Genomic DNA, 27634 nt, shown 5'->3' with positions numbered 1-27634 from the left:
TCAAGACGTATATGGACTTAAGAGGCAGTGTCCAACCACCAGTAAAGGGTGGTGGACGCCTAATGGGTAGATTTTACGTGCATTGGAACTTAAAATCTCACACATGTAACGACATGACTGGCACAATGCCCCGTATCATGTGGGCTAGACACAATTTATTTAACATTGTCGTTATGAGTCGTATTTAGTACGACACGCCAGATGGTCACTTTATTTGTGACTATTTACTTGTCATGTTATGCTCTAGATAAACATAGGAAGGTGACATAACATGTTCTCATGGATTATGGTTTACTTAAAATCTCACACATGTCGTTACGATTCGTATTTAGTACGACACCGCCAAATGGCCACTTTATCTGTGTCTAATAAATTATTTTGTTATATAAACATACGAAGGTGACATAACATGTGCTCTTGAATTATGGTTTTTGTGCATTATTCATGTGAATTGATAGGTTAATATTTGTGGAATATAATTTATGAGGCAAGGATGTGCTTCGAATTTTACCAACTACTTTGGGTAGCCTCTCGAACTTCAAGAGGTTATTTGGAGTAGTGGTTGGACACCTACTCAGCAAGTTAGAGGTCTCAAGTTCAATTCTCATGGAAGCTGAAATCTGAAATTTGTTGAACTTGAATATAAATAAGTTAGATGTAGGAATAAAGAGACTCATGCCCCATAGGAAAATCTTAAGGGTCTTTATATGGCCTTTAAGACCCAAAATATCTTTAAGATGGTAGTCATTGAGCTTATTCAATTCATGATTCATGACGCATCCACACCATATAATGATGTAATGATTTTTAATTAGTTCCATATAGAAAATGTTATTTGGTAGAAATGGCTTTTTTCATTCCATAATAATTTATACTGTGTAAACGTTACCATTTACTATAGATTATTTTCTCTACATAGTTTACATGACTACTATAGAGTAGTTTACATGACTACTATAGACAATCATATATCATACATTAATTAATTTAGATACATCACAAGGATAGATGCTATCCTCAAAAACTATTATTTGTCCTGAAGACAATCGTACTCTAAAAGGTCATATAAACTACTCTAATGACCATTATTTATCCTTTTAACACAGAAACAATAAATGATAAAATTTCACCACAATTGAGTATCCATCATGAGTTTCAGAATGAATGCACTACTACTGAGACAAGATCCAAAGTGCATTTGATGTATCTATATATGCCATATGATGTTACTGGTGATTTTTTTTTCTCATTTTGCTATGCGTATGCAGATGTACTATCTAGAATGAAGAAAATACATGATTACATCCCTAACTTAATGCATGAATAATATATGCCTCTAGCTGAATGATTTTTTTTTTATCCCTTTAAAAGTTAGAAGATTTGGATTCGAGTATGGGTAATCGTAGTTTACATTCACGGTTGATTCCACATCATTTATATGAATCATGATTTGTTTAGGTTTTTAAGGTTTTTTTCTCTGAAAATCAACGATAGGATTATGCATAACATTTGGGGCCTTAGGCGAAATATTAACTATTTGAAATAAGAATTTGTTCAAGCTTGAATCATCTTCAATTAACAAATTTTCCTTCTAAATAAGGGGAAGGATATTTAGATTAGGGTTCACAAAATTCCTATTAATGTATATGGGCCAACATTACAACAAGAAGAAGCTTCTATCAGTTGAAATGCACTCTTTGAACCCCTCTACTGTTCTCCCTTGTTTACTAGAGGGGATTTGAATGAAATAATATTTTCCCCAGATAAATCACCCATTTCATCTTCTACTTCTAGAATGCAACGGTTCACTCGCTTCATTAATACATACTCTTTGTTGGTCTATGGCCTTGAAGGTAATTAACTCACTTGGATCTAATGGTCAAAATGCTCCAAGTCTCTCAAGACATGATAGTGTCAGGATCTCCTACTTGGGATGACTCTTTTATTCGAACTCTTTGCCCGTGCACGCTGTTCATCTGATTGAGTCAGACCATTTTCTCTTATATGGAAGTTTAATGATTTGCTCCAAAGCTCTTTAGGCTTGAAAACTTTTGGTTACAATATAAATCATCTGTATATTGAGTTGATTGACAACTGTTGGATATCATACAAATTCAGGCAGATCTTCCAGCTTCGTTTTTACCAATAAACTTTAGATGCTTAAACAAGTTTTATGCCAGTAAAACTGTTCCAATTTCAAGGAGATTCCCTGAAAGATATCAGTGACAGAGTAAAAGAGACAAAGACACTCGATTTAAGAGAAGAAAATAAACCATTAACTTTGGAAGAGATAATCCACGTAGTGGAGTATATTCAAGCTATTTATCAACTAAACAGGGACCTCGAAATCAAGCGGCAACAAGGGTCAAAAGCAGTAGCTATATACATTTCATACGTGATAGTCCCACCTCGCTTAGGAGAAGCCAAAGCCTAGGTGATAAGTGTCAGGTCAAGATTAGTAGTTTTGAGACCCTTTAGGTGGACTTAGGGATCCTTTGCAATGAAGAAAACCTTGCAATATTCAACCGGTTTGTTCATGTGTGGCAAAAACGAGGGACTATATTAGTAACTAATGGCTTTTATAATGGTATTAGAGTCGTTGATGGCTTGTCTCTGTGACGCAGTGGAAAACTCAGAAAAGCTTAAAACTTATGTCTAAAACTTCGAAAACTCACAAAGAGTAAAGAATTTACTGAAATTTTATTTAATAAAACCGAATCAGATAACTAATGGATCCCCTTTATATAGCTTTAGGGTTTGCTAAACCTAAAAAAAATCTAAGAATATATTTTCTAAAATTGGTAAAGAAGAACGACTAAAAGTCCATCTTGAAGGCCTAAAAGATAGAACTTGACCCCCAATCTAGGTCGAGGTGGCGTTAGTTACAACGAAGGTGTGGAACGTTATTTTGTACCACGCTCAAAGTTTCTTCTTATTCTGACACATATAGCTTCGATGTTGACCGTTTTAGTTGCTCGCGTTTATTTTTTTCTACATCATTAATGTCTTCCATATATTTTTGTTGGAAAAATAGGTTTAGACAAATGACAATATTATAGCTCAAAAAATCAAGAAGGGGATTTGCGTGTCGTGGTATGGAGGTCATATCCTCGAATGTGATTTCAGAACAACCTTGGACAGATTGTATAATTCCAGTCATTCCCAAAGGATTTACCACAACTACCATCTTCAATTGAACTGAAGAAGACAATATTGGAGACGAAGAAATTCGGCTCAAAACTTAGTAAAAGATGAATCCCTCTTAGTCTTTCGACTCTGGTTTTGATATTATTTATAGACCAAGCAAACCCTAGTAGGGTTTCTCGGAAAAGTTGAGGTTAATAAGAGAGTTGTCACGTTTGAGGGAATCTTTTACTTTTTCACCAAGAAAACAATTACCCGAGTTTTATAAAAATTAAATATCAAAATAAGTTCTTAATCTATTCTAAATTCCCCCAAACTCCAAAACCCAACGTGATCTGTTTTGGTCAGACCGACCTCTCTCTAAAGTAGGACCATGGGACTTGAAGGCTTCTTCGAAAGCCATTTACCCTACAATTTTTGGTTAATTCCTCCTCTACATCACTCTAAGGGTGAGAGGGTGTGCCAGATTCATATCATTCATAATAGCATAAAGAGCCTACACAAGATTTTTCACATTGTAATATTGGGGATAATAATGGTAGTAACCATCATGGCAGTTTTCTTTTCTCTGGGATTCATTGCATTATATATCATGATTTTTCACATTGTAAAGATTCATTACATCGTTACACAAGATATAGTGATTTTCAGTCAAATGATGGTATAGATACATCAAATCAAAGAACTAGGCATTTGAAACAAATCCAAAAATGCCACAACAAGTACTTACTGTATTCATGCCTATTGATCACACAATCTCTTAGTATTTCAAAGGCAAGGACTATTAAGTACGTCCCAACTACACTACAAACCCATGTGCTATTTCATGTAAGTTAAACATCTTTGTGTGGGTTGTGATTATTATGTTGTATAACTTATGTTTTTCGTTTCTTAATCCTTGAGGTATATGGAAAACTTGATGGTCTTCAGACTTTCGTTGGGGTTTTGTATTTAGTGATTGAATACATCCTCTACTTGCACAATAATGGACCCACACCTTATTATATAAAAGAAGACAAAAATTCCATTGATGAAGGAGAAAGCTCATGTCCCATTCAGCAAAAATAGTGGATCACTAGCTAATAACTTTAGAGATATGGTATTTGCCTTGTCCTTTCTCTATTTGTCCATCTATCTTGATTTCTTTTTCTAGGGAAAGGGCAATATTGGGTTGCTGCCCTTTGGGGAAAATAAGAAAAGTTTCGGGTATGTGTGTAAGACTTAGACTCTCCCTCTATCCTAACTATTCCGAAAAAAGAAGAGGTTTCTTTCGCCGGAACACCCTTCATCTTAGACGAAAGAGTAGGGTTTCAGACAAAACTCTTATGGAAGGATTCAAACCTTTGGTCCATGAACTAAAATTCTTGAGGAGGATTTAACTGTATTAGACTATTAGGATCGAGATCCGATGATATCAAATATCAACCGTCCAAGAGATATGAAGATTCAAAAGATATTATTTAGTTATCTTGTATTTATCTTAGATAGAGTTCTAGGAAACTGATACCTAACTCACTCTATAAATACAAGTGACCTCTATGTATTTTAGATCATTGAGTTACACTGAGTCATCGAGTCTATCGAGTTGTAACCAATCAGTCCCACGATTGTGGAGATAATATAATACAACCATTAATGACTTTCTCCGTGAATGTAGGTCGTGATCCTCTGACCGAACCACGTAAAGTATTGTGTTCTTTATTTTAGTTCATATCTTATAATTTATCAACACACATGAACTTTCAAAATCTGAGATTAATCCTCCTCGAGTGTTTTAAGGTTTAAGGTTTAGGGGGATGAGGATTTCACTTGAACCCTACTCCTTCGCTGGAATAGTCAAAGTATCGTAGGGATTAGGGAGATATTTAAAGAGAGAAAGATCTGGAAATGAAAACTGAAAAATGCCACTTGTACTTAAATTGCTAACTTAGACTTTGACGGGATGATGGCGCAGTTTTCCTCACCACTAAATCAACTATATTTACGTTCATGAGAAAAATAGATGTAGCACCTATGGTAAAAAAAAGTACCACATCGTCCAGTCAAAGTTTACAACAGTGGTGGTGGTGAAGTACGGTGGTGGTGGTTGTAGTGATAGTGATGGTGAAGTTACAATGACGGTGGTGGTGGAAGTGCGGTAGAACTTTTGTTGTGGTATGTGGTGGAAGTTTTGGTTGAGATTTTGTGGTAGTGGAGGGAAAGTAGACAAGAAAAAAATATCTTTTGGGGGTAAACTTCTTGTATATATTGAACAAAATGAACTTAACTTGAAATTGTAAATAATGGAGTAATATTGAAAGTGCCTATAGCATATGACCAAATGAAGATGGAAGGAAGAATATTTGGTTCCAAATTAATTACCTTTTATTTGTAAATAGTAACAGAGGGAATTGGACCCACAACCTAATTTGAAACTTTTTTTTTAGTTAAGAAGACATGTTATACATTTTTTCCGTTAAAACACACAAATTTTGATTTTTTTTGTGAAAAATCCAATTTCTGAAATTTTGTTTGCCAATATTTTTGCAAGGTGTTCTAAGGCGTAGCAAACCTGTCGCAAGGCGGTTGCAAAATTATTACAAAACGTTGCAAAGTTGTTACAAAGTGATGCAAAGTTGTTGCAAGACGTTGCAATTAAATATTTACAAATTAAAAGAAACACTCGAGGAGCTGAAGACTAAATAAAATTGGCTAATCTTTTTTCACTAAATCAAAAAATTTGTAGGGAGTTTTGAGCGAATTTCTCATAGTAATATTACATTATGTTAGGATTTCTATTTTTTTTTTTTGTTTCTTCCGTTATGTTAATTTCTTCATTTGTAAAGATTTATACTTAGTACATGTCCAATGATAAACAAAAATCACCTTTCAAATTCAATTATTTATTCATACTACTAATTTTATGAAAGAAAATTAGATTTTAGAAATGGGAGATGTTAGAGTTACAAAGGATTTTGACAAAAGAAAGTTCTCAGCTGATGTGGTGGTTGTTCTAATTTTTTTATTTATTTTTGTGTGTAAACAATCAAAAAAGTTCTTTATTTTTGTATTGTCAGTCGACACCTTTAATCTCTTTAACTCCAGCTACTATGTGGATAGATCATAGATGGTTTCCTTTTTTTTTCTTCCGTTCCTTCTAACTTTCTAATATTCCATGATATGATTTTGACGACCATTAATCACTTAATACAACCTCTAAACTAGAATTAGGTTTATTGTAAAAATACTACCTCTAAACTAGAATTAAGTTTGTTGTCGAAATAACTTGTGCCATGCTCTGTTGATGACCGTGGTGTGCAAATCTATCTTTAGGACTCCTTTAACTGCAAATGAAAAGAATTGATATCTTTTGTTCTGAGTTAGTATCACTTCTAGGGCTTTCCTTTGATGGTGTTATATTGTCATCCAACTTAAACTAATTGAGAATGAGCGGAGAGGACCTATGCATCATATATGGAGTTTTTTTGGCCTAACACGTTTCTTTTTTTCGAGTAACGTAGAGCACGGGTGATGTTTAAACCTATGACTGTGGGCCTAGCTCTGATACTATGTTAAGTTTGTGGTCATCCAACTCGAAATCAATTGACAATGAGTGAAGAGGACCTAGACATTATATTCTTGATCGCTAAAAGGATATTGTTAGATCATCCCTATCTTAATTTCTTCTCGAAAGCGGTTTGATATTTTCAAAACTTGAGGATAGGATTTAGGAGGGGATCTGGCTGGGCGTGAGGTTGAGTTGGGTCATGCCGGATATTAAAAATGAACGTACATTAGGTTTTCTGGTCTAGCATTTTTTATTTCAAATCCTTCTTCATCGTCTCCAAAGAAGTTCTGACACCATTCGAATCCAAGCATGCATAATCTCCATTTTTTTTTTTTTTTTTTATCTTGCAGGAACAAGGGTTTATGGTCCCAACAAGCCAACAAGAGCTGGGTCTACACGATCATGAACGACCAACTTCATATACGGGATTATAAGATTATTTCTCTGAAAAATCTTACTCGAGCATTGAACTCTGCTAGAAATAATGTAAGGTGTTGTACGCTTTTTCTTTAAATCCGAATATGAAGTCATTTGTGTAATTTACTCATGTAGTTTTAATACTTGCACACGCTTATTTCCTTAATAAATTCGGAGTTTAAAATAAGTCTTCTTCTAAAACACAGACTTATCTTTTAAGTTGAAAGTATATGCATTTTGATACAAAGATTAGTTTCAAGATCTCAAGATGAAAGCACAAAGCATGTAAAACAACTAAAATTACACTGAGAACGTGTTCAATTTTTTTTACACTTATAAGAGCTACCACTTACTAAGTGATAATCACTTATTCAACAAAAAAAAAGTGATAATCACTTAGACTTAGTAATTGTTATCACGCGTAAGTACAATAAAGTTTATTTTCATCAGTTCTAAGTGCACGATGTTTTTACATCACTTCTAAGTGTTGTAAATGAATAATTATCTATTTCCCCCTTAGGTAAAGTATTTAAATGTTGTCAAGGTACTTGTGCATTGAACTTATGATCCTAATTAAAGAATAGAATTTAATGAATATTTTGTGTCAAAATCATATGTTAGGGAAAAATTCGGATTCTATGGGTCAAGTGGCATCATGGAGTAATTTCAACAAAAAAAAAAGTGCCATCATGGAGTAGTGATAGTCCCACGTCGCTCAAGAAAGTATCCGGAGTCTGAGCTACGCTCAAGAAAGTATCCGGAGTCTGAGCTATAAGTGTATGCACACCTAACAAATACGAAGGCCTTTTGAGTGGGTCGTGGAATCTTCACCGCGAACAAAATCCCGTCCCTATGGGATTGGGTATGGGTCGGACAATATGGATGATTGCTATGGCTTGGGGTGCCTAGAGTGGAGTAATGTAATAATCCTTGATTTTACTAAAGTTTTAATTTTAATTCAAGCTTATATTGGTCATTATTAAATTAGAAATGACTATTAGGTCTTTTTTATCACTTGAGAAGTGCAAAAATCCAACAAGCTCTTAAAAGTGTTTCAAATTCAGATTGTTAGCTGAACATATAATTCTTACCCTTCAGGCGTTCTGATGTGCCTAACATTTGCATTGCTTACAGAATGTTTGAGGTTTTGAGCCTTCATGTGTGCACAGCTCTTAAAACATATTCCAATATTCATTACCTTTCTATGCCCAACTAGACTCGAAAAAATTAGCATCGGTAGATCGGCAAGAAAAACCCTGAAAGATATGGAGAACTAAACGTCTGAAACCTAAATTAAGAATAATCAGTACCCAATTTTATAGGTATTACATGTAAAGGAAATTTGGTAAAGCCAAAACTAACACACTTTACAAGTAAAGAACCTGCCTCTATAATTATGACTATGTTGTCAAAGTCATCCTCACCACTATCATAGACCTTGAATCCTTCTTTCATGGTTCTCAACCCTCTGTTTCTTTCTTCTTGAACTCAAACCAGATAATGTAGATGACAAAAGAATGCTAATTTTGGAGCTCAAGATGTTGTTTTCAAGTACCATGTCTAAAAATTAAGAAAAGGGGAATCACCCACAATTTAACTTTATCTTTGTTTTTAATTGTAAAATTAATCTAATCTTATGTTGTTGTTTTTTGATGAAAAAGGAGGAGATCTACTTCTATGGGATTATTCATCAAGGACTCTTCGGTAGAATAAGACATAAGCTGCTGATGTCTTTATTTTGTCCTCGTTAATCGGAGATACACGACTGTCATCAAAGTCAAACCATTGGTTGCCGCCATGCTGCAAAGGATAAAAAGATAAGGATCTTAGTTTGTTGTTTTCCAATAAATAAAATTAGAAATTTCAAATGAGCATTCACACATTGAAGCAATTCAATTCTGCGTGAAAGTAAAGGTTTAGTAGTTGTCTAATAGAATTAAACATAATCGAAGCACCTGCTACAACTAAATGTTTTGTTCCACTACACCAATATAATAGAGCAGGATATCTTGTTGCTACCAATATAAGATTAGTAGTTGTCTAATCTTATAGCCTTATATGAACCTTAGAAAAATCTAGTCTTGTCAAAATCCTAAACTGGATGGTGACTCTGCAAATTTTGCACAACCTCAAGACAAGTTTAACCTATAGGAAGCTAGAGAATCACGTCCTACTAAGTCACTAACAAGCTAAAATGTTTTGTTACTACTTATGTGAAAAAGGAGATTGTTGTAAGCTGTAACCTCCCCAGAATTCAGAGCTCTATAAATAAGAGAATGATGGTGGCATGGGAAAGAAGCACTAGTATGATCCTATTACACTTCACACTAGATAGGAAAATAAACATAGTGAACATTGTGATAATATAAGGTTATAAACAATGGCAGAAGATAAGAAATTAGCTAGTTTAATTGCATAAAAAGAGAAAGTAACAAACAAGAAAAGAAAATATATATAATCACTCACATAGACAAATGCTGTATAATGACCGCCTCCCATGCTTCCATAGTGATTGCTTACAGCATACAGTACATATCTGTACGAGGACTGATCACTATTGTAGGCAATGTAAGTCGACAAGTCAAGATCATGAATGGGGAAGTTCACAAATGTCTCCAGCTTGTTCTTGACGTATCTGCTGTATGAAAATCTCTTTAAGTGAATAATGAGAATCTCCGGCAGTCTCCAAAGATCTAATTTCTTGCTTGCTTGACGATGTTTCAAACAGCCAGGACAGTACCTAACATTCCAAAGACATCAGTGTCTGAGGTTAAAAGGAGTGAAATTCTGAGGCTTTCCTAGAACTGGAAGTAAAAGAAAATCTGTCAATAGAAATAGGACCAGTACGACTATAGGGTTAGTAACTGCAAATTGTACTAATTGTACTAAGGACCAATACGACTATAGGGTTAGAATTTGGGCTTAAGAATAATTCATCATGTGACTTCAGTGGATCATAGTTTCATAGTAACCTAGAAATATCAGGAAAAACTTGGAGTTGGGTGCCCTAATTGTACTAAGGACCAGTATGACTATAGGGTTAGTAACTGCAAATTTTTCTTGAGCCCAAATTTTATGTTTCCTTAACTGCATAGTAGCACGAGAAAATGATAAAAGAAAGATTTGGTTACTGACCACATGTCTTCTGGCCCTAGAGGCTCATCTCTTAGGAAGGCTTCGAGACATGAATAAAGAGAAACAGATTCATCAGCGTCTTGAGGTCTCTTTGCGAGAAAGCCAGATTTGGGAATCTCCGGTAATGAACAAAGAAGGCGAGTATCATAACGTTCGACCATTTTATCTCCCCAACAAACAAGCACATAAATCCTCCTTGTCGACCCAGTTACTAAAATTGGTTCATTCATTTCCATCTTAGAATCCTTGATCTTTGTCCCCTTCTCGTCTGTCAGAAAAAATTCTAATCCAGAATCGTTTTGTTGGTTATCACTCAATACCTCACCATCAAGAGCCGGAGGGCTAATGGCTTCCTCCATCTCGGAAACCTCATCATTGGCATTGCTTGTGCCACTATAGGCAGGTCTAATAAATTTTAAATACAGCTCACTCAACTCTAATCCATTAGTAATATTATGCAACTTTGCTACAAGAGGTACTCCAAATGTTTTCCAAGATGATGTCACCTTCCCAAAGATGTATTGCCTGAAAACAAATATCTGTTTAATCAGACCTTTCAACTGAAGTAAAGAAATATGATAAAAACAATTACAAATTATGTTGTAGATATGAGACTAAAACAAGTGAATTAAATCCCTAAACTGATCCTGGATAGGTTGGCAGAGAAGAACAAAAACTTATAAATGACTCAGTCATGTCGATAATCATATAAAACACGGACAGTCAATGCCTTGAGATTCGAATGTAATGTCAACAAAGTAAAAGAAAACCTCTTTCATTAGCATTTATCCTTTTTAAACAAAGAAATAGTCTATATGGAATGTAGACTCTTTGAAAGTTTGGATCCTCTGTTATCTTTTGGAACAGCAATGTGGATAAATTTCCAAGTGTAAATGTGTAATATCACCCAAACATAAGAATGTGCAACCTAATTACCTAAACACCTGTCCAACTTATGTGTTACCTTCAAGCTGATTATAAGATGAAATAATCCCTTTGAAACAACGATTCTCTTCACTTGAGGGAAATATAATTTACTTGGTACTTGGTAGAGATTAAACAATAAAAATATTCTTACTCTTCCATTCGTTCTTGTGTGAACACCACCATAGGGAGCTCCTCCTGGTCTTTCTGTAATCGGTAAGCAGCAAGCCTGTCCTCATCTCTAATTAAGGGTAAGGAATCAAATGGATCCTCTAGGAAACGAATAATACGATTGTTGTATATCTGCACAAATTTTCCAGGTAAACCACTCAAAATGAAATGAACCACATGACAAAATAAAATACAGTCACTACTTGCAGACACAAGCGTAGACATTACATAGACGAAAATATGACATATGCCTTACCTCCGCAACCAATAATGTCTCATCGGGCCTTAAAGAACATGAAATACTCAATGCCTGTGTGAGATCCTTGCATCTCCCGTTTTTGGGAACATTTATGGTAAAAGGAGATGGTTCACTACCGCCGTTAGTGCTCAATATTGTCACAGTCATTGTCCTCATCATTGTTGAAGGTAGCGGAAGCGAAAGATACATGAACGGATCGAATGTAATAGAGACCTTACTGCAAACAGGGCAAACTAGTGTTGATTTATACTGGCCCTGCAATTAAAAGAACAAATAAACTTTAGCTGAGAGTGACAAGAATTACAAATTGCAGCGCGTAGCTAATGACTGAAAAGTACGACTTGGCACATTAACTGATAAACTATATATCAGTAATTTAGTCAAAATATCAAGCTTTTAACATTCTTAAGGAATAGCACTAGAGTTAGATAAGGCATCTTGCAAACTCGATTTGACAGAAGCTATTTTTACTAAACTAATGTATTTGTTGGAGACGATATACTGAAATAGGTTAGTCGTATTGAAAACCCAAGTAAAATTAGAAGAACATGGCAGATGCGCCAGAAAACTCAACCCGACAAAGACAAGAGAATCTTGACATGAAAAGGTAAACTATTCTCGGTCAAATCATACTTTCAAGGTTTAGAAGGATCCGAATTCAGAAGTGAAATTTTTTTAGGACTGTGGATAGGTAAGGTATCTAAAAAGGTACTTCTTCGGATGGGAGGCCACATGAGGGGCTTCATATCAGTGAGGTTCCCAGTACCTAAATAAGCAAAGGCAATAATAGGTCATATGCTACATGAGGGTGGACATTCTTTACAGAATTGGGACCACAAACTTAAAAAATGAAAAACAGACAAAAATTTTTGCAAATGCTTTTATCAAAAGGAAACAGCTTCTGTGCAATTTACGATAGTAATTTTGAAAGCTAACAATTTACTTCCAGGGCCAAAGGAAATTGGAAGTTGTACTCACTTGGCATATATCAACTATGATAGAGTCATTGCGTGCCAAATGATTCTGCCAGTATTCATCAGCAACTTCTTCATCCTTACGGTCTGAGTCCTTCACTTCTACATACGGTTTGCACTTCACACGATTGAGATCTTCGTGGAGACCGTCCAACAAAAAAGCAAGAAGCTCCTGTCGGACAATCACTGACAAAAGTTTAGCAAATAATGTCCTCCAGGTTCCACAAAATTAGGAAAATATGTGACCAACAGTGTCTAAAGAAGTGAGATAACGTCTTTGACCTGGGAGTCATGCTGGTTAAAGCCACTGAACTGAGGAGCGAAATGAGCGAGTTTTGATTTGAAAATCCGCGGTGCCACCGGGCTTGCACCAGGAGCCCATAATTTCCTTAACAAGTCCCCAAATGCTAAAGCAACTTCACCCTGACCAAGAAGTGGGAGACTTAAGAGACTGAAAAAGTGATCCAACCAACAATATACTTCTCCGACGATGATGAGCAACTACCTAATTAAAGAAGGCAAGCTACTATCATCGTTAAACTATAAGCCCCTTCAAGCACAGGGATAAGGGGGGAAATCAAAATGACATAATAACATACATCCATGCCCAAAGGGTTGTCTGGGTTGATTTCGTGACTATAGTCATCAAGAAAATAGTCAACAAGCTTTGGTGTATGTGCCAGGCACTGAATAGCACTGTTCATAAAGCATGTATTCCCAAGATTTTGTAAGCCTGTCAAGCCCAAAGAACCAGCTACTCCACGAGTCCCACTCAATGAAGAATTTGTGAGAGGAAAGGCCGGATCCATGTTTCCAGTGCTGCCATTGCTCATAACTGAACCACGAAAAGAAGAAAATGACGTCTTAGACTGTTCATCTTTCTTTCCTTCTCTGGCCTTAATGGAATCTGACAATCCATACACTTGCAACTCCAGGAGAATCTGAGCAGATATACAATTAAAAGTGATACAGGAATCAAATCCACGAGAAACAATAACCAATAGACATAGTCATGCAGTTAGCTAGACATAAAGAAATGTAGTCAATGTGCAAGAGTGGAAATCAAACTGATCGAAACCTTGACATAGGAAGTAAACCATAGGGGAGAACGTTCATTAAAAGTTAATTCAGACTTTAATAATGGTGGCAGTGATGACAGTGGTGATAGATCTGATAATGAACTAAAATAGTGATAGTTTTGTTTGTGGCAACAATTGCGGTGGCTGTGACTGTTTCAAGGTGGTGGTGGAGCAGTGTCGGTGATTGTGGTGGCAATGGTGCTAATTGTGGTGGTGGTGCTCGGTGATAGTTGAAGTCATGACTCGATGAGAGTCTAACAATGTGGACCCCGAGATTGGGGTTGAAATGGAGGTAGTCATGATTGGATGGTATTAAGGTGAGTACTTAGGACTCACTATTCCAAGTTTCAAAATGATGTAGAGGCTTTGGCTGCATAAATTTCTTCCATATATTTATCAGCCAAGGCCTCTACATCATAAAATGCCCTTGAAGAGCACTAAAAAATTTTTATAGAAACATAAAAAATTTCATAAACTTTGCCTGTTCTTACCAAGTCAAAGCATAAGTGTATTAACATAACATATTTCTGCTCAAGTATTATATGTTTGATACACCAAAGCTGGAAGTTCAAATGCTTGAAGCAAAGAACACTTGTTTCCATTCTAACTATTTATATTAGAAGAACTAGATGTCAATTGTGCATTACTTATAAAAGATAGATACTAATCGTACTTTATGCAATAGAAAAATAAAATATGAATAATTACACCTTAGTTATTCTTATCATCACAGATTCTACCATTAAATGAGAACGACCAGCATTTAAGATTAGCATACACGTTATAACACTAATTATATCCGATATCAGTGGCGAAAGGAGACTTAGAACATTAAATTGCTTTCATTTTCTGTTTGGTAAGCATTAGATGGTTTTCTTATTCTAGATTTTCACATATAAATGGTAACTTACAAAAAAATCATCAATAAGTTACCTCCATATCTGACTGCCGCTGATTGGAGAACTTGTTTCCGTCCCTCATAAAAAATAGGGCTGTCTGCCCAGAAAAGTCCCACATGTGAAACTGTACAGTGGAGGCCAGAAAACCATCCCAATGTCAAGATCTTAATTCATTGTTAAGCAAAAAAAAAAGGGGGAGAACAAGCATAAGCCAAAAATCAAGGGTCTTACCAGCTCATACTCAACATTAAAAATCTTGCAAGCTCTTCTGTAAAGTTCAACTGCATTATCCTGAAAACAACTTTATGGTAAGTACAAGGGAATATGGTTCTCTGAAAGCATGAGACATTACAAACCGTAGGAGAATGGAAGCTAAAAGCAAGGTTTCCCAATCAAATACTCAGTAAGTCAGTAGTAGACAAAGTATCAATATAACAAGGATACATATGCTTCAAACAAGCAAAAAACTATCCAATTCTTGAATGAAATATTATACTTTAATCAGTTTTCTCAAAAAGGTATTAGTGGTTACCAGTTCATCAGTAAAACATGCCTACCCAAGTGTCTAAAAACACCATCAAGTGTTGAAGTATCTCAGCAGAAAAATCTATAACACAGAGTATGATGTTCTCTGGCAGTGTTAATGAATCTCATACTAACACAGTAATACATGCATAATATAAATATATAACATAAACTCCATTACAAGGCCTTACCCTCTTGCTTATTTTTACTGACAACGAGTTTGTTTCCCGCAAGACCGAGACCCTTAGTTGTAAAGGATAAACATCTGACATATCATCTTCTGAAACTGAAAAGCTCCCTGCATTCTTTGCGGCCAAATGACTGTCACTGTGCCTACACAATAGGAATAATAATAATAATATATAAACTTCCAAAACATCTCAGTACTGAACCCAAATGAAAACGAACACGGTAGGAATTGAGATATCCTTTAATGAGCGAAGTAACTTTCACATTATTATATAATGCAGCTCAAATATCTACCATATTTTCTTTAGGATTATATGGACATAGCATTTCTTAGATTGTTAATAAAAACAGGATGCTAAAACGACTGAGAGAGAACAGACAAAGGGTGTAGTATTATTAGAGCATACTGCAACAACAAAAGCACGCTGTTTAGTACAAAATTGCCGCATGGATATTGAACAAGCTACATATGCCTATGCAGTTCATCTTAACCAGTTTGTCAGTTGGACTTATACCACAGAGCTTCGCACGAGTCTATTTCCAGTGGATGTGACGTGTGACTATATTTATAACACGAAACTATACCAATGTGGTTTTGTACTATTTAACCCTCATTTTCAGAAATTTATAGAAACATCTAGTATTAACAGAATATTTTTACCGAAATCGGTATTTATCGTCTAAATATATAAATGCTAGGGTTCGCCAGGAAGAAGCCACTCCACTGAATTGGCTTGGAGTGGGGAAATCACCAATACCTTTATGTTTTAATTCCCGACAAGAAAGAAATTTCATTTATATGGTTCTTGGGCTCAGAGCTGATTATATATGCAACATCTATGTAGTCTTGGCTACCACCTTTTATAGTGAAGAGGCATTCCCTTTGGAGTGGTTCTGGCTTTTGTGCCACGTATATAGTACTTTCACTGTCGTTATTGAAGGGGGCAGATGAACTCTCCGACTCCTTAACAGAACACGATTAACAAAAGATCAATATCTTTTTCACGATAATAATATATGTATATATATCTTATACAAAGAATCTTTTTTTACCTAGAATGCTGAATGTTTGCATGCCATTTCTCAAGTAGCCTTTGTGTATTTTCAGCATAAAGCAAACCAAATATGGTTTAATTTCTTTATGGTCTCTTCTCAAATAACGAAACGTGTCTTCTATCTAACACCACTTTAAGCGAAAAAAACACGAGCACTCAGCACGTGCATGCCTTATACAAGTCTCTGCCCCCATAATTAGGCACAAATGAGATGGTGCCCTAATGTAACGACAACCTTGATCAATTAACGAAAATTAACGGTTGCAGTCTATACTTTCGTAAGGGACAAAGTAGCAAATGAGTGAAATTATTGGTCCATCAAATGTAGGAAAACACATAGTTTTGATTTCAACAATCAGATAGAGGCAATCACTCTACATCAGCTCTAATAGGAAAAATAGAACAAGCAAGATTCAAAACAAGGAAGTCATATACAAAGAAAATCATTCATGTAGTTAAATTATCTCACCATTTGAGAGCCTTCAACCACAATTCCCCAGGAACTAACGCATAGTCACGGCCTGAAATACCCTCTTCAGTATGCCCATTTTGCATAGATGGCTCCTCTCTCCTTAGGTTAAAAGCAAGATCCGAATTGAAAATATTGTTGATGATCTTCATTGGACCATAACCTGAAGTAGAAGATGCTGTATACAAGATCCCTTTGCTTTCACCCGCATTTTCAAATGAAGAAGATTCCTGAGCTTCCTTCCACCACCTGAAATCCATTTTATCAAACAACCGTAGAATTTAAAAAAAAAATCATTTTTTTCATCAAATTCATAACTTTAATCTTCACATGCAACCAATGTAAACTAAAAAATATGCTCCAAAACCCTAATTAACTCACAACAATTCAAAAACATTCTCTAATTTCAACATTTCAAGCTCAATCTATACTAATAATAAACCAAATGAGGATCTAATAACCAAATCAATCAGAATCCAAAATTAAGATATAATCAAGACAGTAAAAAGAAGAATAGATAAGATATATAGAGAGAGAAAATAGTTACTTCAATGGAACAACGTAAACCCTCTCTTCTCCGGCAACGGGAGTGACAGAGACACCATCAGCAAAGTCTTCTGAGGGCAAACCATCCATTAGAAAGAATTTGAAGTTCTTCAACGAGATCAAAATGCAGAGAAAGTAGTGAGAGAAAATTTGACGGACGGAGAAAGTAGAGAGAGAGAAAATGGCGGATTCGCAGAGGAAGAGAGATTTTAGTGAGAAAATGAAATCAAGGAGGGAAATTATAAGAGAGGAAATAAATGTACGGACAACAAAATAGATTGGGAGTGAAACAAAAACTCACTATAGAGGTAAATATACTATTATACTCCTCACTATAAAAGTAAAATTCTAACTCATCATCATCCACCGTTAAAATTAAGTCATCTCGATGATATTTTAATCTAACGGTTGTAAAATTTATTTGTATAAGAATAATATTTAGTTGAATCTGAAACTCGTTTGGATCAGGTTACTTCAGTTCTGCTATTGCATGTCTAAACTCTGCTTCTTACCTTGTTTTTAACGTAAACTTGTTGGTCGGAAAATCAAGGGTCATGATTTCTTAGTTGGAAATGATCAACGGTCTATAGTCTCATCAATATTTGTGCTTGGCCCCATTGGGCCCTATGTCTGGACCCAAGGGGATGACCCAATATGACAATATGTCTTATTTCAGACCAACATTTTAGATGTAAAAGTTCCTAAGAACAACATTTACTATTAAATATACTTTTTTTTTTTGATGAACATACTATTAAATATACTTGGTAATAGTGAATGTTATATCTAGCTAGTTAGGAAGAGTAATAGAATTTGCGACAAAAAAGGAAGAGTAATAGAATTCTTGGAATGGTTTTATTCGTCGTGGATATGTAAATGAACATAAGTTGTTAGATTTAGTCATAAATGGGTACAAAAATAATTTTCAACCAGATGTATAATTATTTAAATCATTTTAATTTCTTGTTGTAGATTATAAAGAGAGTTCGAATGACTAAATAGTTAACCAAATACAAATTGTACTAAAATCAATCGGTTCCACGACTCTGTGTACCATCATTTAAAGCCTTACGACTTAACGGATATCATATCTTAGTCAATAAGTAAAAAAAAACTAATCAATAAGTAAAAAAGCAATTGAATTGATACTCAGCATATACTTATGTGCTTATCCAAAAAAAAAACAAAATTCGGACTACATGTTTAAAGACAAATGTTAGAACATAAAATCTTTGGGATATAATAAAATCCATGCCACACAAAATTTTTATTACTTTAACATGTTTGGGTGGCAGAATGATCCGAATAGAAAAATCTCAATCCCTATAAAGGAGAGGGTGGTAACTTAAATGTGGGTGAAAAAGGAGAAGAGAAAATCCCTAATATTTAGTGGTGGGTGTAAAGCAATTGCCTAATTGAATGCCAATTGCTTAGTTCAACAAAAAAAAAAGAACCCCAATTGCTTGATCAAATTTTTACTTTTAAGATCTTCCACATTCATGCCCTAAATTGGAGTGTTTTTGAAAAATATGTCTTAATTTTGGTTCCCATCTTTGCTGGCAGAAATTGAAAGTGCACTAATTTTAGTTGGCATCTTTGTTGACATAAAGTATCTGTTCCAATAAGGGAAAACTGAATCCTATAATACCTTATATTTCCAAATTGAGTTTTAAGTTTTCCACTTAAGCAACATTTTTATCACATTTCTTTTTATTTTCGAACTACTCCACTTTCTTTTCCACATCAAACCCTTCGATAACGTTGAAAAGAAAATGTTCAAAAGTTCAGTAAACTAGGGTTAATCGATCTTGGCACAGCGTAAAAAAGACACTTCCCTCTAAAAATTCGACAAAGAAGTACCGTATATATTTCATACAAGTGGTATTAGAAACTTCAAGAACCTACAAATTGATCAGTTGGTTTTCAGTTTTAAACAAATCTATATCTCTCTAATAACGACGGGCATTGCTGTCATAACCCCGGCCACCTTGATAAGGACCCCTTGTTGTTTCAAAACCATGATTTCTTGCTTCATCTTGATACTGACTTCTCTCTCTATACGAGTCAAATTGATTACTTGCCATTTCTGCTGCTGCAGCTGCCGGCACACCATAGCCTTGAGGGTTGTTTTGTCCTGTGGCATTCGGGTAATGGCTCATTCCAGCTTGTTGATAAAGACTTCGTCGTTGCTGTGATTCTCGGTGAAGGAATTCAGCTCTACGACTAGCATGTTTGGCTCGAAAAGCTGTTAGTTTCTCCTGATATTTTGCATTGATGTCACCTAGTTTCTGAAATAATAAGCATCATAAACCACATTAGACTGTTAGCTCAAATGTCAATATAGAAGTAGATAACTCTTTGTGATAAACTTACCTCCCTGTGTCTAGCATTTTCAGCATCTTCTGCTTCATCTAGTTCCTTGGCTAATTTCATGATATCATCGTGGAATTTCTTCTCCAGACCTTCGAATGACTGCGGGAAAGGATTTTCTTCGTACCCGATTTCCATATCTTGTTCATGGGATTGGCCTCTCTGGTCATTGTTGCTTTGTTTCTCTGAAACTATTTTGGAATCCAACCTTCGACTCTGATAAAAAGATCTAGATGCATCAGTCCTTTGACCTACATCACAACCATAAGTCATAACGTCTTAGTTTTAAGATTACTACAATTTCAGATCATTAAGAAATAAACTGAAATTGAAAAGATATAGATGTCACTATCTTCTCTAAACTGGAAAAACTATGGCGGAACTATGATGACACCAATAGAACACTAAACAGAGTAATTGAATAGTAAACAAATATGACAGCAAGACACTTAAGATTTCCTTTTAGTGAACCATCCGTCCTGGTGCTTCAATATGCCTACATATATATATATTCACACAATAAGAGAATAATAGTAGTGATGGGATAAGAAAAAAACTAATTCGAGCACTGATGGGTTTTAAAAAGAAAAATCAAATTCTTAAGAACACTCGTGATGATATCCACCAGCGATGATAATCTATTTTGCTCATGATGCCAATAAGAATTTGGGTCACTTTGGGGCCAATCAAGTTAACACGTGCGGCCACGAGGTGATTAAAAGACTGGAAGGTTTACTTAGGCCCATCTTGAGCTCAATTTGTGCCATTTATTGTCCGCAAGCACAACTTCATTTAGGGTACAGTCTTCAGGTTTGTTTTACCAGAAGCACGCTCTATCTTATATATTGCCTTATGATTAAAGTACACTGAGTTAGGAACTTCTTATGATCTAAAATGAAAACAAACTTGTCTAAAACACTGAGGCCAAGTGCCCAACCCAATAGTTTTCGTAGCTTTGGTGTGAAGGAGAATGTAATATGGTTTGACGAAACGGATAAATCAGATGCACATGATAGCTTGTAAGAGTTCGTACGGGGAAACCAACTTAACAGTTTCTCTATTGTTGCCATGTAATACTAGAATTACAGAATACCCGGAAAAAGTAAGGAAGAAGTTCTCAAAAGAGATTAATAACATTACTTGCCTTCAAAAATGTGAGATGGCATTGGATTTGATCCTTTCGATCCATCTCTATCCCACTGCCATTGTGTTTCTGCTTCTGATGAGCTATATGGATGCTCTTTCTCACCCGGCAAAGCATCTGCTCTTCCAGGAACAAGGTTTGTTCCAGAGCCATGTTGCATTCTCTGAGCAGACATATGCTGCATCTGAGAAGAAAAATACGTATTGTTACCAGCATCAGTAAATTGTCCTGGTCTTCTCATATTTCCCACTTCACCAAGATAAATATCAGTTGACCTAAAAACACAAAAACAGCAAAGATGAATGACATAATACTATTTTTTCATAATACCGAAAGGGAAAATGAAGAAAGGGAGAGAGCTCTTTAACATTATTCAACACTCATATCAGATCTAGCTAATATATTTCATCATTTCCTGTACAATTTAACAATGTTTGGTACCAAAAAATCGAATGCCAAACTGACGGATCTAACATCTACCACTCTACCAGAATCCACAAAGACTTATATATATATATATATATATGTAAAATCGTATTCCCGGCTGACCTCTTCCAGTAGCCGTAACTAGACAAAGTTGACATGGTTGGATATTGATACTCGTACAAGTGTTCGTTACATATGGAGTGAGTAAGAGATCTATCTTTACGGGAAGAGAAATTTCCGTAGAATGGTAAGACTTCTTTGAAGCTTAAAAGTAGAAAGTATTTAGCATGCAAGAAACCCCAAGATTAGAATTATCAATAAAATCTTCCCATTTTCTTGCTCAATTCATAAGGCTGTTCAAATTCTACCTCTTAATCAATCAAATATTATAGCAGTAACCTCAGTTGGTTAACTATTCCAAAACGAATAAAAACCAAACACAAATACAACAAATTAAACAATATTCTTTCTGTAATGAAGTTCTGTCATAATTCATAAGAACCCTAAATGTGATTATAGCTGCTAATATAAAAGAAATCAAACGGTTCATAGTAAAACCCTAAAAACAACCAAAATCATAACTTGCTCTACACTAACATATATTTTATCGAGCATGGATAAAACTTAAATTCTCCATTGTCAATGTTCAAATCAACACTGTAGTCGAAAACCTATTTCATTACAGTTATGTCATAAAAGAAGTGGTATTCTCAGAGAACCTGAAGATTTGTCGTATCAGATTTTACGGCAGAAAAACCCTAAGTACTTCACAAATCATCCATGAGAGAGAGAGAGGAAAAATAAAATTTACTTAAAATGTAAGAAGGTGAAGAAGAAAGAATCAAGAACAGAGTTAAATTCTACCCTTTCAAATTTTGTGTGTTTGCTTTGACAATGGATTCTATTTGCTTTCTTTTTTTTTTTTTTTTTTTTTTTTGGAACAGTAGATACTTCATTAAATGCACAAAGGCAATAGGAACATAATACAAAGTACTACATACAGATCAATCCTCATGAAGACGAGGGGTATACTCTAATAACTCATTAAAAGAGGGACTAAAAACCGAAATAGCCAAATTGTGTGCAAGGGAATTTTGTACTCTGGGGCAGAATTGGAAGTTCACATCTTGGGCATGGGTGCAATTGAAAATTTGAAGCCTGCCCGTGTTACTGTCTAGTGTCTGGCCCGGCTCCTGGATGCCCGGTCCGATGACGGGTGCCCACAACTACCACGCACTCAGGTCAGGTGTCTCGAACCGGGTCCCTGGGCGCCCCTAAACGCCACTCACTTATACCTCTGTCTATTGGGACTTACATGTAGGGTGGGAAAAAGGCCCGCGAGCATGGACTCACCCACAAACCGTCTGAGGCCGATGTGACCGTGGACGCTCGACGTCTGACACAGACACTACTCGTCCAGGCCGCCAAGTTTAGTTGGACGGGCACGGACAAAAGACTCTAAGCAATCTTCCGTCCGAGTCCGACCAATTGATATTTTCGATTTACATACACATTTTATCGTATATAGATAGTATAATCAATCAATATAGTTAACATTTAGACGACACACTTAAACTTATGTGCATAGAAAAATTACGTTTATTATTTATAAAGTTTTGTATCTCTTCCATCTCTCGGGGTTTACAATGTGGGGCTATGTTATCGTTACAAAATAAGTTTTGGTCTCTACATTCCCACGTCACTAATGATAAAGAACAAAATGATTGGGGTTTCTTCTAAAAGAGTTAAAGGATAGAAAACTTTGTTCGGACTACATTTAACGGTTTTGCTTGGATGAAATCTTAACGAAGATCTTTTATAGATACTCAAAACAAAAAAATACATTCTGCCTGAGTCCGACTGGTCCGGTACGCGGATTGCCCACCATTTAGGCGGGTTCAGACGAGCAACAAACAACCAAACTTTGTCAAGTGCCCACCTGATTTGTCCGTTTCGTCCGGACTCGGAAGAGCAAGTGACTGTGGACTAACCGTCTGATCTGTTTCCTACACCTACTTAGACGTACGGGCGGGAAAAGACCAGCGGCCCGAGACTCGCCCGCGAGCACCTAGGCCCACAGGGGACCATGGGCGGACATTACCCCGCACTGGTAGAACTCACTCGACTTGATAGATTTAATGGGTCAGGCATGGGTAAAGGAGCCCACCCAAGGTACCGCCCATTTTCGCATCTCAAACGATACCTCATGGTTTACCCACGCTTCTTCTTCTTAACATATACTCATTATTATCACTTATGAGGTGAACACAATTTGTTGCCACACACAATATCATGGATAAAAACAAATAGTGACAATTAATTTTTTGAGTGTGGGACTAAACCTCCCAGCCCTGTGTAAAACGGGTGAAAAATTATAGTCTAACATTGTATATTGTAAAATGTGGAAGGGCTTTAAAGTTTTATAAACATGAGAATGTTAAAATTGTTAAGTTTGTGCCTCGCTTTTTGGGTTGTGAATATTTATGTTTATGCGGGCGCCAAATTTCTAGTTACATCTAAGTTCAAAAGTTCATTGAGCCCAATGTCCGATCCACCCGAGTCCGAATTACACCCGTCAGTAAGTGGGCTTGGGCGGATAATGGTGCAAAAAGAGTTTGAAAAGCCTGCCCAATAAACCCGGTAGCCCTAATGGGCAAAAGCCAAGCTTGTCCGACCCCGACGACCGGTACGTGGGGTGGCCATACCCGCCCATTCCCACTCTACTTACATTGGAATGGAACGGAAAGGGTGGCCGAACTAAACTCAGTCGTATTTGGTGTCGACGGGAAACTGAAAAACACGGTCGAAGAGAGAGAAAGAAACAGAGGATGTTGAAGAAGGTATTTACAGCCGCCGGAGGTGGTGCTTTACTTCACCCATACTGGCGCACGATAACAAAACGTCATTCTACCAGTGTCTCCTCCGCCGTCGATTCTATCTTGCTCCGATCGCTCAAAGAACACTATCTCGAAGTCTCTAAAATGGCTCCACCACCGGTACGTAATTCAAAGGGAACCCTCACCAAAATCCCCCTAAAACCCAAACTTTCAAACAATGAAACAAACTCAAAAACCCCAACTTTCTCTCTCTCTCTCTCTAGGGTTTCTCTAGGGTTTTACTGAAACTATATTACATCATCTATTTTTTTATGTTTTGCAGAAAGTAAATCCCCCATCTTCATTTTCAATTATAAAAGGTGCACTTGAATCAAATGGTCCTGTTTTAAGAAAAAATCATGGGGATGAAGAGATTACTATATCTGTAATGAGAATGGCTAATATAATTCCTGGTGGTGGTGGTGGAGATGATGATGAAGATGGTATTAATCAGTTATTTCTTCATGTTGATGTTTCAAAACCTGGAAGAGAAGATTCTGTTCATTTTCTATGTGGGCTTTATCCAGATGCTTTGGGAATTCATTCTGTTTCTTTAAGACCTAAGATTCAAATTTCTCAGTCTTTTGCTGTTCCTACTAAATACAGTGGCCCTGCTTTTCAGTATGTAACTTTCTCTCACTTCATCTTATTGTCATTCTTACATTTTCTCTCAAATTATATCCATGATTAATATGTTTTATTTGATAGAATAAAATGAAGTATGAGCCTTTTCAGTGATGCATTTATGAATACCCTGAATAGGAATGAATGTTGACAATATGAATATGTTATATTATCGATAGCCGATAGGAAATGGAAAAAATAACGAGTCGAAGGGGAAAAGGTTTCCTCTTGTTTCCTGTCTCCATCTTTTCACAAAGAGAAAGGTTTAAATTGAGTGTTTTCTACAAGCCCTAGTGAATTTGGACAAGAGTGTAACTTGGATTAGGTGATAACTTGTACAAATTGTTTACTTTAATTTGAATTGAGATAAGGTAACTTAAGAAGATGTTTGAAATCTCTTACCTTGGTTATGAAGTGTTAGATTTTTCTGAATAAATATCATAAGAACTCTAGAAGATTTTTTTTTTTTTCCGAAAAGGTGAGTAAATCGTCTTTTGTAACGAACTTGTTTTCAGGCATTTTTAGGCCCCTTTTTGAACTTTTCATGGGGGTGCCAGGGATTTAGTTCCTTCTTTTAGTTAGATCCTGTTGTGCCAATTGACTGTTTATGGATTTTCGTTATACAACACACTATCATTGAGTTAACCGAAGCTCATTGATAATTCCTGCTAGAACAAGGAGATTATTCGTGATGTTTGATTTGATATTCTTGAGTGCACTACCATGTCTTATCGGCATTGTGACTAGACTTTTATGGATGATTTTTCTTTACAGAGATCTCGATGATAGGATGAGGGATGCACTACATGGATACATAGAAGAACGAGGTATTAACGAGAGTCTTTTTGCATTTCTTCAAGCGTGGCTTTACGTAAAGGATCATAAGAATCTTATGCGCTGGTTTAAAACAGTTGGAACATTCATTACTGGGCCGAAGTCAACTTAAGTTGTTCCGTTGATTGTAGTTTCTTCCTCAATAGAAATTCTCAATTATCTCCATGAGTAAGTTTTATATTTTCATGTAGAAAGTACATTTCTTCAGTACTCCTGCTAGATAGTGTAATATCTAAGTTTTGACATTATAGAATTGAAGTTTCGGGTATCATGCTCTAAAGGATCCATCTATCTGGTTCACATTCCTATTTTCTTCTTTGTTTTCAACCTCTTTTTAGGATGGAAATCAACTATGCTTCTGCATTTCACTTCTTTCTCGTTGGCAGAGGTAGAAATGTATTAATGCATTTAGCTAGCCTTATCTCACTTATTAGGAATACTAAAAAAACTCCCTTGGGTTTATCATATGCTGCAGTTCTTTGGTATTTCTGAAACATAACTCGTAATCTGCATTGATGTTGGTGTTTGTGTTATGCATCATTCATGGTTTTGAGGCAGATAAGATTTCTCGCTGCCATAGTTTCCTTGACATGGGTTCTGTTTATCTCTTGATATCTCTTAGATATGTTAGACGTGCACGAAACATATGCTATTACTAGGGTAAATGTGATTCATAGGGATTGCAATACCTTTACTCCGATGCTTGATTTGGTCAAGAATAGGATTGATGGATATTAGTATTGTTCAAAGATTATTTGATTTATACTCGAGAGAAAGGGAATCATAAACTCTGAATTAGGGGTTCTCTCTCGGAGGAGGAATCTTATTCCGTCAGGAGTGATTCCTAATGCATTCTTGTATGCCATAACCATTTTGGAATGCTGACTCTTTGTTAATTGCGATTCATTCCCACGAGTCAAGCATGACGTGTGTTTATGCAGGCGATGAAATGGTGTTAGTTACGAAATGTTTTACAACCCATTAAAGGAAATAGCTAAAACCTCTAAAATAATGACAGAGATATTACTTATAATAATCGACAATGAATATTGTCGATTATTCATTGAAATTGAGGTGTTTTGGTAGTGACGATTGATCTCGTTATCTGATATAAATGAATTAGGCATTAGATTGCTCATTAAAATTCAAAATTGTATCATGGTTTAAACCCATCCTCTATTTCTCTAATACATGGTGCAATGTTTTTCTTTGTGTTATAATATTTTGGACGGTCTTATTGAAATTATTTATACTTTTCTATCACCTCATTTCTCTTTGAACTAATATAGACAAGTCCTATGACTGAATTTTCAGAAAAAAATATAAAAAATGGTTGACTTTTTAATGCGACAAAAGCACCGAAAGGGATCCTATAATTCTTAAGTACTGAAAATGACTGGGGCACGTTTAATAATTATCATGGCTTGGGCTATTAATCAACTTCATGCCAACAAATAGGCGGGTTATCATTGTCGACTAATATTTAATAATATTTTTGTTCTTCTGCCTTTTATCAAAGTACATGGAAAAAATGACGTACTGAAAAATAACGTATTATGAACATTTTTTGTTTAACCGCTCACTAATTTTCTTTCTTTAAAATCTTTTTTTGTTAGTCTAATTAGTCTTTCATATGTCTGCTTATAATATTTTCCTTTTCTAGTATGTGAAGAATTTTTTTTTCGATGAGATATGTGTGAAGAACTTAATACCTGGTCCTGAATATTACAATTCATCCCAGGGTGTTTAGCTAGTTATTTGAATCCCTTTTCTGGGGTACTTCTTTCTTTTAGTTTTAGTCAAATACAAATAATAGAATCTTCATGACCACCTAAATATGCTTCGGAGAAGGATTCAAGAATTCTGATGGACTCCCAAATATGATTTTGTTCCTTTCAACAAAAAATAAATAAAGTGTCAACAGTTGGTAGCCCAAGTGGTTCCAAGGTGTTGACATAAACTCCAGAAATCCCTGGAGGTCTCAGGTTCGAATCCCAGAGAAGGTGAAATCTTTGGTTATTTGATTT

The 27634-nt window shown here is 35.7% G+C and overlaps 3 protein-coding genes across 6 annotated transcripts; 1 reads left to right on the top strand and 2 right to left on the bottom strand.

The window, feature by feature from the left end:
- Nucleotides 1-8374: 8374 nt before the first annotated feature.
- On the bottom strand, nucleotides 8375-17825 carry UBP8 (ubiquitin-specific protease 8). Of its 2 annotated transcripts, none has more exons than XM_086660382.1 (13): nucleotides 17335-17825; nucleotides 16788-17036; nucleotides 15266-15407; nucleotides 14781-14840; nucleotides 14584-14673; nucleotides 13171-13512; nucleotides 12854-12994; nucleotides 12576-12743; nucleotides 11595-11852; nucleotides 11322-11470; nucleotides 10244-10768; nucleotides 9575-9848; nucleotides 8375-8908 (listed from the first exon to the last, which is right to left on the bottom strand). In XM_086660382.1, the coding sequence occupies exons 1-13, from the start codon at nucleotides 17421-17423 to the stop codon at nucleotides 8792-8794; spliced, it is 2604 nt and encodes an 867-aa protein (XP_086516508.1). In that variant the 5' UTR covers nucleotides 17424-17825; the 3' UTR covers nucleotides 8375-8791. The 2 variants fall into 2 exon arrangements, with proteins under 2 accessions (XP_086516508.1, XP_086516507.1); XM_086660381.1 differs by having other exon boundaries at nucleotides 12854-13072; nucleotides 17335-17618.
- Nucleotides 17826-19063: 1238 nt separating this feature from the next.
- Nucleotides 19064-22182, bottom strand: LOC147558632 (ubiquitin carboxyl-terminal hydrolase). Of its 3 annotated transcripts, none has more exons than XM_086660374.1 (4): nucleotides 22085-22182; nucleotides 20848-21122; nucleotides 19707-19954; nucleotides 19064-19621 (listed from the first exon to the last, which is right to left on the bottom strand). In XM_086660374.1, exons 2-4 carry the CDS (start codon nucleotides 21086-21088, stop codon nucleotides 19283-19285), a joined length of 828 nt encoding a protein of 275 aa, XP_086516500.1. In that variant the 5' UTR covers nucleotides 21089-21122; nucleotides 22085-22182; the 3' UTR covers nucleotides 19064-19282. The 3 variants fall into 3 exon arrangements, with proteins under 3 accessions (XP_086516500.1, XP_086516502.1, XP_086516501.1); XM_086660376.1 differs by having other exon boundaries at nucleotides 22138-22182; XM_086660375.1 differs by having other exon boundaries at nucleotides 21993-22160.
- A 1708-nt stretch (nucleotides 22183-23890) lies between these two features.
- On the top strand, nucleotides 23891-25873 carry LOC147558631 (Mitochondrial glycoprotein family protein). The gene is made up of 3 exons (XM_086660373.1): nucleotides 23891-24269; nucleotides 24433-24770; nucleotides 25548-25873. Exons 1-3 carry the CDS (start codon nucleotides 24102-24104, stop codon nucleotides 25717-25719), a joined length of 678 nt encoding a protein of 225 aa, XP_086516499.1. The 5' UTR covers nucleotides 23891-24101; the 3' UTR covers nucleotides 25720-25873.
- The last annotated feature ends 1761 nt before the right edge of the window (nucleotides 25874-27634 follow it).

This window comes from Eschscholzia californica, unplaced genomic scaffold, assembly GCF_041429995.1.
Source record: "Eschscholzia californica isolate CP2 unplaced genomic scaffold, dmEscCali1.0.p SCAF_2, whole genome shotgun sequence".
Lineage (NCBI taxonomy): Eukaryota > Viridiplantae > Streptophyta > Magnoliopsida > Ranunculales > Papaveraceae > Eschscholzia > Eschscholzia californica.
The sequence above is the reverse complement of the archived record's forward strand: the minus strand, read 5'-3'. Positions and strand labels throughout refer to the sequence as shown.